The sequence below is a fragment of the Corvus moneduloides genome, chromosome 3 (genome assembly GCF_009650955.1).
Source record: "Corvus moneduloides isolate bCorMon1 chromosome 3, bCorMon1.pri, whole genome shotgun sequence".
Classification (NCBI taxonomy): domain Eukaryota; kingdom Metazoa; phylum Chordata; class Aves; order Passeriformes; family Corvidae; genus Corvus; species Corvus moneduloides.
This window is the reverse complement of record NC_045478.1, coordinates 59,903,209-59,918,281: the sequence shown is the minus strand read 5'-3', so window position 1 is coordinate 59,918,281 and position 15,073 is coordinate 59,903,209. Positions and strand designations below refer to the sequence as shown.

At 37.2% G+C, this 15,073-nt stretch overlaps 1 protein-coding gene across 6 annotated transcripts in view; it reads left to right on the top strand.

Annotated features, from left to right (window-relative positions):
- The window catches only part of AHI1 (Abelson helper integration site 1), a 90,086-nt gene extending 76,289 nt beyond the window's left edge, over positions 1–13,797 (top strand). For 5 of the 6 annotated variants that reach the window (XM_032101802.1, XM_032101800.1, XM_032101803.1 and 2 more), the window contains 2 exons: positions 9,007–9,086; positions 12,631–13,797. In XM_032101802.1, coding sequence (XP_031957693.1) covers positions 9,007–9,086; positions 12,631–12,868 — 318 coding nt within the window. In that variant the 3' untranslated portion in view covers positions 12,869–13,797. The remainder of the gene's footprint in view (positions 1–9,006; positions 9,087–12,630) is intronic. The other variant, XM_032101804.1, reaches the window with a different exon arrangement.
- The last annotated feature ends 1,276 nt before the right edge of the window (positions 13,798–15,073 follow it).

Here is a 15,073-nt window from a genome sequence, read left to right as displayed (position 1 = left end):
GTGCTACTGTTGTTAGACTTGGTCATTGTTATCCATATCTTTTTTTCTGTTTTAATCTGGTAGGAATCTAGTAAATTTACTGTATCAAAATACTTTTATGTACACCAACTACAGTTACTAACATTTGCAACCAATATTTGTTATTCAGCTTTGTGAGAAGCAACATTTAATTAGTTTTGATTGCTTAGAATTTCTCAAGTGTCTGTGGTTGACATACTTTTCTAACACTAGTTTTTGTATTACTAGTAGTACTTGTTTTAGTAACACTCAGTTTTAATAATGTTTAATTCAAATGCTCTTTACTCAAATTCTGCTTGTACCTTGAGTTAAATTAACTGCATATTAAATAATTAGTTAGAATTTTGTAGTAGTCTATATAGTACCTACAGATATTCAAAGGATATAATTAATCAAATATACATTAACAGTCCAAAACCAAGCAAATACAATAAAATTGCTTTTTATTTTGCACAGCAGCCAAAGGCACTACAAAATCATATTAAAGAGTCCAGAGGAAGGTTATGAAACAGGTCCTGGAAAAAATTATATCATATATTATTAATCGATAATAATATAATATCTTGTATTATTATATAAAATCCTATAATTTATATAAAATTATTGGGTTTATATTAAAATTATTTAAAAATTATATATTAAACTGGCAAAGAATGAGCAGTGAAGAGAGTGTACAAAGTAGTACCTGATGTGAAGTCAATGCACTCTTCTTTCTTTTATTTTTCTTTCCTTCTGCTGTTAAACGAGATCAGGGAGCATTAAGCTGGAATGGAACACATCTACTATCAGTAGAAGGAAATTTTTGGTTAGGCCATGCTTAGTTACCCTGGTGAGCTCAACTACTACAGGACACTCTTACATGAGTGCGCTTGGGGATTAATTGCTTTAATAACACGTTTTAGGCTGAGGTAATGACTGAGATTTCAAAAGCATCTGAATGACTGGGAAACACGATGTGGAGGATTTATTTTAATTTCAAGTCACATCAGGACCGTATAAACCATCAAGAAGATAGTGAGTTGAATCAAATGATGAATCAAATCTCTGTAAGACTTACGATGCCTTGAAGTGTAATAGGTTTACAAAAGCTGCAGAGTTCTGCATAGGAGAAACAACTTGTCATTCAGCTGTTTGCCAGAATGAATGAAACTTGTGCAGGGCTTTGGCTTTAGGCAATTTAGGCAGAGGCTTCTGAGACAAAACTGCTAAGGTGACCACTGAGGGGGCTCATCGGTTATGGCAGTTCCTGTCTTGCAGCAGTGACACAGCAACTCTTCTTCCTATTCCTTTCATTTTTTTTCATTATAAGACTCAATGAAGGGAAATGCCAATTTCCTTTATATGGGAAATAAGAAAAACCATTACTTTGTAATACTCTGTGTTTTGTGTTTTTTGGGTTTTTTTTTGCTTTGGAAGAAAAGCTTTAATTTTTTTAATCCAAAAATATTTATGGAGTAATTAAGTTGTTGCTTAAATTGTTGACACAAGCAGGAAAACATAACTTAATTTTTTGGTTGTGTTTGTTTTTTGGACACAAACATGTTTTCCCAAGTTCTTCGTTATACCTAGGTCTGCTATATTTATTGTTCTTTCTGGGTGTCTTTGAGGATTACTCAAATGTTTAGCACTGTTAAGACTGCAAAACAGTTACTATGAAAATCATCATAGCAATTACTTGTGAGATTTTGCTATCATTCAAGACTAAATAAGCACTTAAAATATTGACTATGACTATGGTTTTAATTACTGAGAATACCAGATAGTCTAATTAAAAATAGTTTTCCAACTGCAGATATTACACATACATATCTAGCTAATTGTCAGAGCTTTATGAGTGAATAAAGTGGAATTATTAACATTACAAGAGGGTGTAATACTTAAGATCCAATATTAATCTTTGCAAATAATTTTTAGAAAAGCTTTAGTTCAAAGAACTTTCTTTCAAAATACTTTCTACCATCAGTTTTGCATTCATAACATAATAATTTTATGCAAACCTTGTTTTCCTGCCTTATGAGTTACTTAACTCCTAAGCCACAAAATTAGGTCATAATCATCTTTAATTACAACATGCATGTAAACTGACAATAGAAATTTCATGGAGTGAAAGTCTTGCTGCATTGATGAAGAATTCCAAGAAATAGAGATGGATTTATCATCTGGCTGCTCCAGTTAATGTGTTGTTTTCAAGTTCCTTAAGATGAAGGACAGGAATTCAGATAGGGTTCTATTAGAAACCAGAATGTGGGGTTTGCAAAATTTTGGCCAATCAGAAACATTTCAAAGTCAATAGAGTGTCTTTTTTTTTAATCAGAAATTTTCTGCTGGCTATAAGATCTTGCGAACATGCTTTATAATTCAATGGCCTGCCACTCACTACATGAAATGCAGGTAACTGGATTCTGAATATGAAGTATGCAATTCCATGTTACATGAGAATAGTAGGAAGTAGTAATAGACAAAAACAAAACAGTAAATTTAAAACTTCCATTAAAAGTGTAAGAAAGTATTCTTTCTGGTACGTTTATCTTCGGAAAACAATGCCAAGATGTAAAATAGAAAATAAAAGAAAAGGCTTACTGGCAAGAACCACATTATTGTTGCACAATTTGAATGATCTACCCAAAGGTCATCAAAACTTGGTTCCATGTATATTTAAACAAAGTTTGGGATTATCAGTGTTCAGAAAAATAATTCATGGTCTCACTCTTCTTCTCCTAGAGGAGGTTGTTGTCAGACTTTGTGAATACTTAGCCCAGTGTGCCTGAAACTAACCTGCCAAGCAATTGTTGCTTTTCCCCTGGGCTTGAGCTATGGAAATGTGGGTGATTTTATGGGCTTAAAATTTATTTATTTAATCTTAAATTTTAAAAAGCATAGAAAACTTGTTCCATATTTCAAAAATAATAGCTAGAAATTTTTCTATTAGTTTCATCAAAAACTTCTGGTTTATAGTTTGTGCTTTTTCTATTTTCTCCATTAATGGTACCTTTCTTCAGGTTACTGGTGAACACTTCAGAGAATGATTATCTTTTAGGAAGAGGAGAGGGGAAATAGGAAGATGTGATTATGCTAATGAGGGAAACACTGTGGAATTAATACAGTGAAACTCCTGCAGTCAATAGAGCTGAAGACTTTTGACACACTATGGAATGTGTTCATTTTCAAGGGTCAGAGAGAGCAGATATGAAAAAAGGTGATATTCAATTGAATTAGAATGTATTATAGTGAAGTTCATAATTCTGAGCTTCATTCCTTGGTAATGTGATTACAGATCTCTCTTTCTGAAGGTATTGACATCTGGGCTGACAGAAACTGTGCTTTTCTAGAACCAGTCTGCAAAGCTGCTGTGTAGTCTTCCACATAAATTGTTGAATAGATTATAAAATAGATATATCTTTACAAACCTACTTTTGAAGTAGTAATGACTTTGATTACTCTTTAAGAAATCATTCATCTGAAGGAAATGTTACTATGGCACCATCTATGAGGAATGGGCTATTTTTCTTAATCCTTACCCAACATCAACATATTTCAGCTTTTGAGTTCTTTAGTTTCCTATTTCTTGGTACTCTGTTTTTCCTTTAAAATGCAGTTTGTACTGTTTGAATGAGAATCATGAAATATGAAGGGGTTGGAATGGACCTAAAAGATCATCTAGTCCCAATCCCCTCTGCCATGGGCAGGAACGCTTCCCACTAGACCAGGTTGCTCAAGGCTTTATCCTACCTGGCTTTGAACACTGGCAGGGTTGGGGCATCCACAACTTCCCTGGGCAACCTGCTCCGGTGTTTCTCCACCCTCACAGTGAAAAATTTCCTCCTAATATCTAACCTAAATTTCCCCTCTCTCAATTTGTACCCATTATTCCTTGTCCTATCATTACAAGCTGTTGTAGTTTAGGAATGGTACTTCCCAATTCAGTTCCCCCATCGAGGCTCTCGATCCACACACCCCTCTCTTGCTCCTGCTTCCTCCCCCGCTTTCCACTGTGCTGGGATGAAGTTGAGAATTGGAGGCACAAAAGGTGAAGATCGTGGGTTTTGATAAGAACAATTTACTGTAAACAGCAATGAGATAAGAAAATGAACAGTAACAGTAGTAATATTAATAACAAAAATGTACAAAAGAGAGAGTGATTCACATCCAGAAATGCTCACTGTGGAGCCTGCTACAATAAATTAGTGCCAGATGGCTTCCCCCCACCAAGTTTCTGACTGGAAGGGACACCCTTCTCCAAAAGTCCTTCTCCCCCTATCCCTGGCAATGATGTGAGGTCCTATCACATCTGGATCCTGGCCATGCCCCTCCCAGCTGTTGCACAAAATTTTAGCCTGCCTTGGCTGAAATCAGGACACAGACAAAGAGTCCCTCTCCAGCTTCCCTGTAGGCCCCCTTCAGATACCAAAAGGTTTTATGAGGTCTCCATTCAACCTTCTCCAGGCTGAACAGCCCGAACTTTCTTAGCCTGTCTTTGTAAGCAAGGTGCTCCAGTTCCCTTATCAACTTTGTGACCCTTCTCTGGACTTGCTCCAGCTCCAAGTGGGGTCTCACAAGAGCAGAGTAGAGGTGCAGAATCACCTCCTATGACCTGCTGGCCACACTCCTTTGGATACAGACTAGGATTTGTTTGGCTTTCTGGGTTGTGAGCACACCCAGCTGGCTCATGTTGAATTTTTCATCAACCATCACCCCCAAATCCTTCTCCACAAGGCTGCTCTTAACCACTTCTCTGCCCAGCCTGTAGGTGTGTCTAGGATTGCCACAACCCAGCTGTAGAGCCTTGTACTTCACTTTGTTGAACTTCATGAGGTTTGCTTAGACCCAGCTCTCAAGCTTCTCAAGGTCCCTCTGGATGGCATCCCTTCCCTCCAGCCTGTCAACTGCTCCTGCAAGTTGAATTACTCTCTCTTTAAGCATGTGTGGTGCTACTTTATTTGTAAACTGGTAGCTACGTGTTCTGTCTCAAAAATACTTATGCCTGTGTCTATAGTATTATTTGAGTCATTGAAAGAGAAGGTATCTGGTTTACAACCAAATTAATACCTGCTGGGGGAAAAAAGTAAAGGTGAAATTTCATGCATAGACATTTTCTGTAGGTGACCAGTCTGTTTAAAGATCAGAGGAATCAGACTGAGCCACTGAATTGGTCAAGCAGAACTAAAAATGCTGTTGAGTGACACATATTGTCTCAGGAGAAAGCTAACTTCTCCCTTCCCCATTTTTCTCCTTGGGTCCTCATAGCCTCTTTCTGAAGAGAATTGAACTATTTTTGTGCAAATGTTGATGCAAAGCTGTGACCCCATATAAATTCCCAGAGCCCAAGGCTGCAGGACTGGAAACAGGTGTTCTAAAACATACTGTTTCAATCTCAAGTGTCTTTTCCCCACTCTTCCTCCTCCTTTTGTTATCCCTGAAAAGCTCATATAGTGGATTTCATTTCTGAGATGCAGTATTTGTTAGTGTTAAGCCATGACTACAGTTTTCACCCAACAGATTTTTCCCTTTTATGCAAAAGAGAGAAATTCATGCCAATGTGTCTCTTGTGTACAGAGCCACAGTGCTGCTAGATTCTCACAACTAAGCTAATACTGTTAGATATAAGGGCTAGAACATGGTCAGTCTGATTTAGATAGGCTTGTTCTTTAAAAACACTAGGGAGGGGGAAAAGCAATTGTAAGTTAATTGCATTTTAAATAGGAAGGTCAAGGCAAAAGAAGTACATGTAATTCTGCTAGCAAAGGCCTCTGCCAGTTGTTCATTTAATGGGGAAATGTGTGGACGGGTGCAGAATAGCAGGAAAGAAGATGATGAGTGTGGTGTGGTGTCACAACATTTCCCCCAAACTTGACTTGTTAGAACAGTTTTGACAGCAGGCATTGGCATAGTTTTGGGGAGTTAAATACATGGCTGTGAATCTTTTATCCATGGACTGCGTAATTGAAAACAAAATACAAACCTAATACTGAGTCTAGTGTCCTAAAGACGCGTCTGAAAAGGCATCAGAGACATGTTCATTCTTGCCATCTGTGATCCAATGAATTTTTAATTAGATCAAGTTCTGTAGAAACAGCTTCTATGGGAGAGTTCCTCTGTAGGCTATAGAGCAAACTCATTTACTGTCATGGCTTGAATCATCTGAATAGATTCCCACACCACTGTATTCTGTCCATCTACTTCTTAGTCTGCCAGAGAACCTCTGCAGACCATCAGTCTTAGGGCCAAATGCGCGCAGCCTAGAGGAAAGCACTCCAAAGATGTAGACTTAGGATGAGACTTTGTCCCTAGTATTTCCTTTAGATGCCCTCTGCTTCAGGTTCTTTTAGAAAGTGTGTTCTGAAATACCTGATTGGTCCCACAAGTTGCACAATAAGGGTTTAGTGCTTGATTTACTGCTGTGGATTCTACAGCAGGGATCAGGAACTTGATATGCTTTTCGTGTATTTTGCTTTTATTTATATTGCCTAGGTTGCTTCTTATGTTGCAAGCAAGAGAGAACTTCAGGATAAAATAAAAGAACTGTAAAGCAAGCAAGCCCTTTAGGAAGGAAAAATACATATTTTATTACAATTCCTATGATCATAAAGCAAAAGAAACTTGAGAAAATCCAAGCTTCTACAGTTGACATGAACTAATGTTCTCTTCTCCTTATGGTGGGCTGGATCTCACAAACGGGGAGAATTAGAACATAGCAGCAAAATTGAACACCATTAGTGGCACTCTGCAAAGGAGCTCATTTTTTATACAGTGTTCAGTATTTGGTCTTGTGATCAGAAAAATATTCATAAGTATCTGAAACATTAGGGTGTTTTTCTTTAAAGCAAACACTGCCCTAGTAATACAATATTAGTATTTAAGCTCTGCGATCTGGATGAGAGTCATGGCTCTCACCATGCCTGTTCCAACACCAGCTTTACTGCATCTTAATACAGAAGCAGTGACGATAGTGCAGAGCTGTTTGGAACTTCATGGGAGATCTGCTCAAGCATAATAAGTGGTGGAGAGGTTTAGAAATGGAAAAGATTAGATCAACAGCCTCTTCAGCTCCTCCATACTCCAGCCTTCCCTGCCTGGATTGCTCCTTACATTGACATGTCCTTAGTGAGTTCCCAGTGTGTTCCCAGACCTCCTTAGCCAAATACTTCCTGCCTGTTTTCCCAGCCTTCACTTCTTCCTCCTGATGCTGCATCCCCTTGCTTAACCCAGCTCCTGCACTGCCTCTGTGCATCTGCCACTGTTCCCCTCGTTTCTTCAGTACTGCTACTTCTTACATCACTAGGATGGGAAAAGTAGGTCAAGGAGTAGGCTAAGAGGGACACAAAGGTGTGTGGAACAGACAAAGGGAGGTAGTGGCAGCGAGATCTGCTTCAAACAGATCTAGTATCTAGTTCCTCCTTTGTTACATGCTTGAAAGGTTGTAGGAATAAAGTAAGAAATCTGTCACACACAGTACTGTGGAGTGTTGGGAGTCCGTCTTCACAGACCTAGGAATTCTCATGAGTTGCCATGTGAGGTGAACGCAGCTATTTGAGTGTCTCCAATTGTGTGCTCTTCTTTCCTTGGTACTCATACTAAAAAGCTGTGCTTTAATATATGAAAGGCTATGTGATGAGTTGCTTTTAAAACAGATCATAAGAGCTTTCAGTTAAGCAGCTAAATTTAGTGGATACTTTAATCTTCTAACTGTAAAACAAGGATAATTTTGGGTGTTTAGGTGTCTGAAAGTATTAAAAATCTTAGTCTGTTTTTTATAAGAGGTCAGTCTTCTGTAGTAGCACTTTAGGGAATTCTACTCTATTGTTCTTTGGAATGGTTCATATTTGATTATAGTATTAGTACAGTGAGAAGATTCTGTAATATTTACTCAAAAAGGAGGCTAAAAATGATTTGACTCATTCACACAGGATTTTCTGAAAAAGAATTTGTTTTGACTGCAAACAAAGTGAATTCATGATTGTGTGTGGCAAGGAACCATGAGGTTATAAATGCTGAAGGAAGTATTAATTACTTGAAGTCATTCCCTTTACAACACTCCCTTGTATTTTCATATCAGTGGTATTATATTTCCTTCTTTTGTGTTTACTTTTACCATTTACTTAGTCTCAAGTTTATTACTGTATTAACAAGGATTGTGTGTGAAGTAGATGATTTTTCTTCCTAGCCTTGTCAATGCTACATTATTGTATTCTAATAGGCTGACTTTTGTCCAAACTAATCCAGCAATCTGTGTTTTTACAGCAGACTAATTCTAATGACTAATGTTTGAACATGGTTGTTGTGGGCAGTGTAAATGTATGAATTCAGTAAGTCAATGGGAGCTTGATCCTGTTTATTCTAAGTCAGTAGAAAATAATATTAAACTAATAAAATAAACTGTCCCTGAAGACTCAGGGAGGACACTCACATTTCCTTATGGGAATTCTTTCATGAAGTATGAGACCTTTTAGAATTAGAAGAGGTTTGTTTGTAGAGAGTTTGTTTGCAAGTTGTACTAATTACTTGGGAAATGAGAGAATTTACTTTTCCAGATTCGGGGAATCTTTCTAGCTCAGAATTACAAGGTCACCTGGCGTGATTTGAACTGCTTTTGAATTAAACTTGCAGGCTTAAAGAAGATAGGTTTTCCTTGTGAAAACTATGCAATAAGAAGGCTTTTTAGCATTCTGCTTTTTCACTGGTAGTAGCACAAATAACAATTCTTTTAAGACAGTGTGTGTTTTAAGCTGGCTTCAAGCAGATTCATAACCTCTTGTTTCTACACATACCTGAAAACTTTCTTTTATTTGCAAGTAGCTTTTTTTTATAGCAGGGCACTGTTTCCTTGTTTGTAACCACATAGGAGTTAACATTTTATGGCTGATAGACATTCTTTTTCAAACGTGGTATATTCTCTCCTTATTCAGGAAGCTGGTGGGTTTTCTATGCACATGTGTTGGCCCCGTTGTCTGTCGTCTTTTTACCTTCCTGCTTTTTTTGTTTCTTTTACAGATGACACCAGTCACCAGTAAGTCAGGGGACCTGAAATTTATCTCCAAACATGACACAGATAGAGACTCATCTGCAGCACAGTAAGCAAGAAATGCTTAAAAAATTGCAGTGTTATTTCCCACCTGCTGTTTGAAAACTGAGAGAAATGTTGGAAGGGTTATTTTTTTTTTAAAGCAAAACAAGAAGTTAGCTTTTGGGTGATCAGTCAGAGAGTGCTTCACACCCAAAATGCAAAGGAAATAACAGTTCATATACACATGCATATCTCCATGTGTATATGAACATAAAGACCAAGGACTATAATGTACATAACAATCAAAACTCTGGGATATGTGGTTGCTCACTGGCATCCCTTAGCTATCTTAGGATTTTATTGCTGCAGACTGCAAACTATTTTTGCACCTTCTAATAATTAATTAACGTAAATTCCAAAGGGTTTTCACATTCTAAGAAGATGCCAGCAACACTTTTGATGTTAACACTTGCATTTTTTAAAAATCGTATCTCTGCGTTGCGTGAAAGCTGTAAGCAGATAAGCTCTCAGCATTTTGAACAAGAGCTTCCACAATATCTTTAGCTATTGCAACCATTTATGCTTCAAAAGTTGATATCTGAAAATACTTCCCATGTTTGCCATTGTATGTGTCACCTAAGCAAAGTTATTTCACTGATCATTTTCCAGACTGGTTCCCTCCTCATATAAATAATATGTGCATTATGCTGTAGATGCAGATACATACCTAATTTTAACCTGCCTTTAAATCTGAATTTTGTTTGTCCAGCTGTATCTAGATTTGAAAATAAATTGTGAGTGGAAAGTTTAACCCTCATGTACAATGAGAAATAGGCTGTACAACTACACATTGACAGAATTCAGTGTTGAATTTTGGGCACAACTATTCTGATAGCATAGACATTAAGGAAGGAAATGCTTTAAAAGCGCAGTTACTGTGACGGTTGACACAGTCTGTTAGAAGTCAGTATCAAAAATTTGGGATGACTCAACCCCATTGGTAGAACTTCAGGAAACAATTATTTTGAGTGACCTTTCCAGGGCATCCACTGAAAAATAGGGGACCCCAGATTTGAAGTGTGGAATCACAAATGATACAAGCAAATTCAAGAATTTTGAGTCATACCAAATACAAATGTTCATTTTAATGGAAACTAAGGGTATCCTGAGAATATGTCACACCAAAGGCATAGAGCCCCAAAATCACTTCAGTTACATTTCAAAAAGGTGAGAGAAGACACCTACATGCTTGAGTCAGTAGAATGTGCTCCCTCATCCTGAACTATAGGGAGCAGGAGCATCATGGAGATTCCAGTCTGAATTCATGTATGCTCCATGTCATGGCACTTCAAAGCAGTGACCACATGTACCAGGTTTTTTTCACAAAAGACTGAAAGCTGTTAGCTTATTTTGAGAGCTAGAAGAGAAAAGGATCCTCTGATACTGCTTATGCCACTAGTTTGAAAAACTCTCAGTATTTCTGTTTATAGGTACTTATACAGCACAGATCAGATAATAAAACAGTTCAGAATCATGGCTACCTATTTTTCATTAAAACTCTGACTTTACTGTTAAAAAAAACATGACCTGCCAGGGCTCTGACTGGATTGTAGTTTTCTTGCTCACTGCAGTCAATGTGTCTTGAAATATCCTTAAAAATTTACATGCATGCAAGTATTGCCATCTTAACTGGAAAAGTTTTATATTTCAGCATCTAACAGCAATATCAACATGACTTGAGATCCAATCCAATCTGTACTTAAATAGTTGCTCCACCTAATACTATTATTTTCCTGGTTTCTGTGGAAATACACTTAATATGCATGTCACATTGACATATATGATATGAAATTTATTTACTGCATAATTCATAAGAATCAAGTGAGATGTGGTTGCCACGTAGACACTTTCGATATGGAGAAGTGAAACTTTAACACCTGCACAACTCACTAAGCCAAATGAATGACTGCTGGCTTGCTTATTAGAACAATATTGTTCACTATGGCCACAATACCTGCTCTAAAAGAACGTGAATGGCAAGTCCTTATAAAATGTCTATTTTTTGAGAATTTCTGGGTGGAAAATACGGTTTTGCAATAGGAAAACAAATTTTATACAAGGTGGTAGTAGACTTTTATCTTAGCCAAACAGTTAATGTGTCTTCTGCAGACTCTAGATGCTAAGTGTTTTTAATCTAAGTTTTGATGCATCATCACATCTGATGTTCAAATAATAAAAAGATAAAAACTGCTTCTCAAAATTAGAGTAGCTTTATATTGGAAATAGCATATTAACCTTACTCTTTGAATATTAATGATTAGCTGCTACTTGTCAGTGCAGCCATTATGTCCTTAGACATGTTTCCATTGTGTGGTTTTGCTGAGCTGCACTAGGTACTGCTCTCTGCATAATTTACACGAGACCCAGCTGAACACTCGGTTTGGTACATTGGTACTTGTATCACTGAATAATTATGACTTTGTATCCCAATTTTGTCATGCAGCAGTACTTCTCAAATTGTTCTAGGAATCCTAACACAGAGGGTCTTAGACTCCAGAACCTTTTCCTTAGGATGTTCCAGTACTAGAGCTGCAGCAATCTGCATATTCATAAGTGTACAGTTTAGCTTAAAAACACCTTCCAACTACAGGCAGATATTCATCAGTTCATTAGCAAGGCTGATGTGTAAACGTTTTCATCTATAAAATCTGATTACATTAGGACAGTATCATCAACAGTGCAGCACTTGTGGAAAAGACACATTACATTCATCAGTCTCGATTCATCCATTTGCTTATGTGTTTCAGCTGCATTAAACATAACAATTCAGGCCATAAACCAAGACCCCTTTGTACTAGGCACAATACAAATTTTTAACAAAGACAGTACCTTCCTTTGAAAGGTTAGAGTCGAAGTAATATTATGTATTTATAGTTAAATAGAAAGTTGCAACTTCTGCCAAGAGTGGGAATTCATGGTGGAAGTGGTGTAACATCTGCATAATCCCTGCCATCATGTGCAAGACCAGTTAGAGGCATTAACTGGGATACAGGAACTTGACTGATCCTTTTGGCACTGTATGAAGGCTGATAAGCATAAATAGACATTAAAGTGATTTCTGACTGTCCTCATTCAGGCAAATTAAAATGGAAAAACTAATCTTATATACTTCGACTGCCTGTCTTACTCTTGTTGCATAAATAAACCAGGAATGTCTCCTTAATTGTAAGTGTTTTGGTGTCTGAGCTTAGGAAAGTTAAAAAAAAAACAAGTGCAATTGCTTTTATGAGAGGAGGAGACTGGTAATTTGTATTTTTTAATTACATCTGTTGTCTATTGATCAAGACGAGCTGATTTTTAAGATCATGAGCAGTTCTTTTGAAAGCAATGCTATGATAAAAAGTAGACTAGTGGAGTGGTCTCATATTTTGTCTTCATGGTTTTTCTGTCTTTGTTCTGCTGTGGAACAGTAGTTTTTGTAGTTGTTTCAGCATTGTGCTCAAGAGGGTAGGCAGACAATTGCTCTAACACATCAGCTGTAGGTGGAAAAAGCTCTAAATTTGGGCTAACTTTGTGTTTCTTTTACTCTTTTTATATCCACCTTCCTCTAGAGGTACAAAGGAAAAGAAGAAAAGGATACAAAGGAATGAGAGAGAAAATCAGCACAACTTAATGAGTGTCGATACTCCTCTGTCATCAGTTACAGCTAATGGTGTTGAAAACGAACCTACATCCCATGGGGTGGAATTGAAGAAGAAGAAGAAAAAGGCAGCAAGAGGCTCAAACTTAAGCACAAATGGAAGGACAAATATTGCCTTTGAGCCCGAATGCCATGACGCAGAGGCATAATTTATTTCTGAATACTGGGGTGATGTTCATTAGACATGTTGAAGGCTGCAATTATGATCTCTCCTCTAGGACTAACAACAAACAAAGAAATTAAAATACTTAAATATGCAAAATGGTACCAGTTGTGACTTATCAATGGTGCAAACCAGTTTTCGATGACTTTTGCCCTGGGTTCCTTGAAATCAACATAACTTGGAGGTTCAGCTCCTCACTGGACTGGAAAAGAACTGAAACTGTCAAATACCTTGTTTCCTAATTTGATATCTGATTAAACCTTCACTTAGGCATTTATGTGGGCTGTAGATCAATCCATTGGGAGCAGAGAATCAAGTGAAAAAGTGTGGTCTAGAGCAAAACAAGCCCAACCACTACGTAAGTTATTAAATTAGCATTTTAAAGTATGCTTTAAGTAAAATAGAAGAGTGTTCAGAATGGTAAAAAACCAAAGGAGTGCTGACATTAAGGTGTACCTGAAAACATAAGCTTTTAAAAAATATTTTCCTGACATCTAGTATCTGTTTGGACTGCATTTTGCAGCTCTGAAGGGAATTGTGGAATAACTACCTATGCAACTACACTGTCTTCAGTAGGACTACTTGTTCTTATCAAAATATATTAGTGTTGCAAATTCCAGGCAGTTATATTTTTCAAATGAGGTATGCTGCACATAGTAAAGATTCACTGCAGTTTTGTCAGAGTTCCTGGCTGCTGTGGCAGCAGTCTTGCCAAATGTACTTTCTTTTGTCTGAATGAAATATTTCATATCCAACTGTGCTGTTTGTTTTACTTGTAGTCCTTATTCACTTATAAGCATCATTAATCTATTTTTTTACTTGAGTATTATTTTGTGAACTTTTACTATTGAATTCACTAATTATCTATGGTGTTAAATAATTTATATTTTATATTAAACAGAACGCTTTCTATCAGTTAGTGTTGGTATTTTTTCTGGCTGATGATGTCCAGTTTATTTTTACTCTGCTAGGAAATTCTTTCTCCTCCCCCTCTGAAGCAATAAATAACATAAAATTAGAAAGCCCTTATTTAGTAGACAGGGCACTTGATTCCATTAAAAAAAGAAGTGAAAATAACAATGGTGGGCACTGATGTGTGAAATGCACCCAGATGCAGAGGACTAGTTGTTGTGTATTGTAATACCTTCCTTGCACGTTTTGAAGCCAGAAAAACCTGTAAACGTTTTTCTTTCTAGTAAAGCACAGCAGCAAATACTCTTTTTTTGGCCCACTGGTAGTTGTTATTTGCCAGCAGTCCTAACTTTGCTCTGCCTGGAGTATGTGCATGGAGCCCTGCCCTGAATGGGGCTTGCATATGTGTACTGGAAACTTAGCAATGTGTCTTTCCCCAGTCAGAGGTGGTGTAAAATTACCTTAGTCCTGGGGCTGCCTGATTCTGTCAAGACTCCCCACCTCTTATGTCCCTGCAGTGTGTTTCAGCTCATCATCCTGTGTGACATGTGGCATTTAGAGATTTTATAAAGAGGAAAAATCTCTACATCTTGCATTTCTTAAAATGTCCTGGGTCACGTTTAAAACAAGGGCAGAACGTGACATCAGGCTCCACGTCAGGGAGAGCTGAGCAATAGCCAAGATCTGGGAGCTCATTGGAAAGCATTGTAAAATGTTAATTTGCCATTGTCGACACTGAAGACAGAAATAACACTTCAGATAAACACCACAGAGAGATGGTAGTTCTAATCAAAGGCACAGCACCTCCTTTCATGCTTGCGAACTAGGGCTCCAATTATGTTCACTGCTCTGAAGCTGAATAGAGCTGCTTTGCCACACTTTCCAAATTGAGAGGAGAGGCAGCAGTAGTGTCTTCCAAGGCACAGTTCCAAATAACAATTAAGCAGAAGGAATCAGATAAGAGCCAAACATGAAAATGCAGGAGTTGAAAATAAACTTTTCATAATGTTTTTTTGTAATTGCAATAGCTTTTGTTTTGCTTCTATAGTTTTTTTTTCTTCCCTACCACATGGTTGGTTAGAGACTTCTATTCCTTTATACACAGTGTCACTGTGGTGCTAGTTTTCTGCATTCATTTAACAGAAAAGGAACAAAAATATCTGAAATTTTTAAAAGTCTATGATCCTTCGGTATTAAAATTAGAGCCTTCACCCTAAAACCTCTTTAACAAATTATGAGCATGGCACAATGGCAAAGACAGATTTTACCTTTTGTTCAG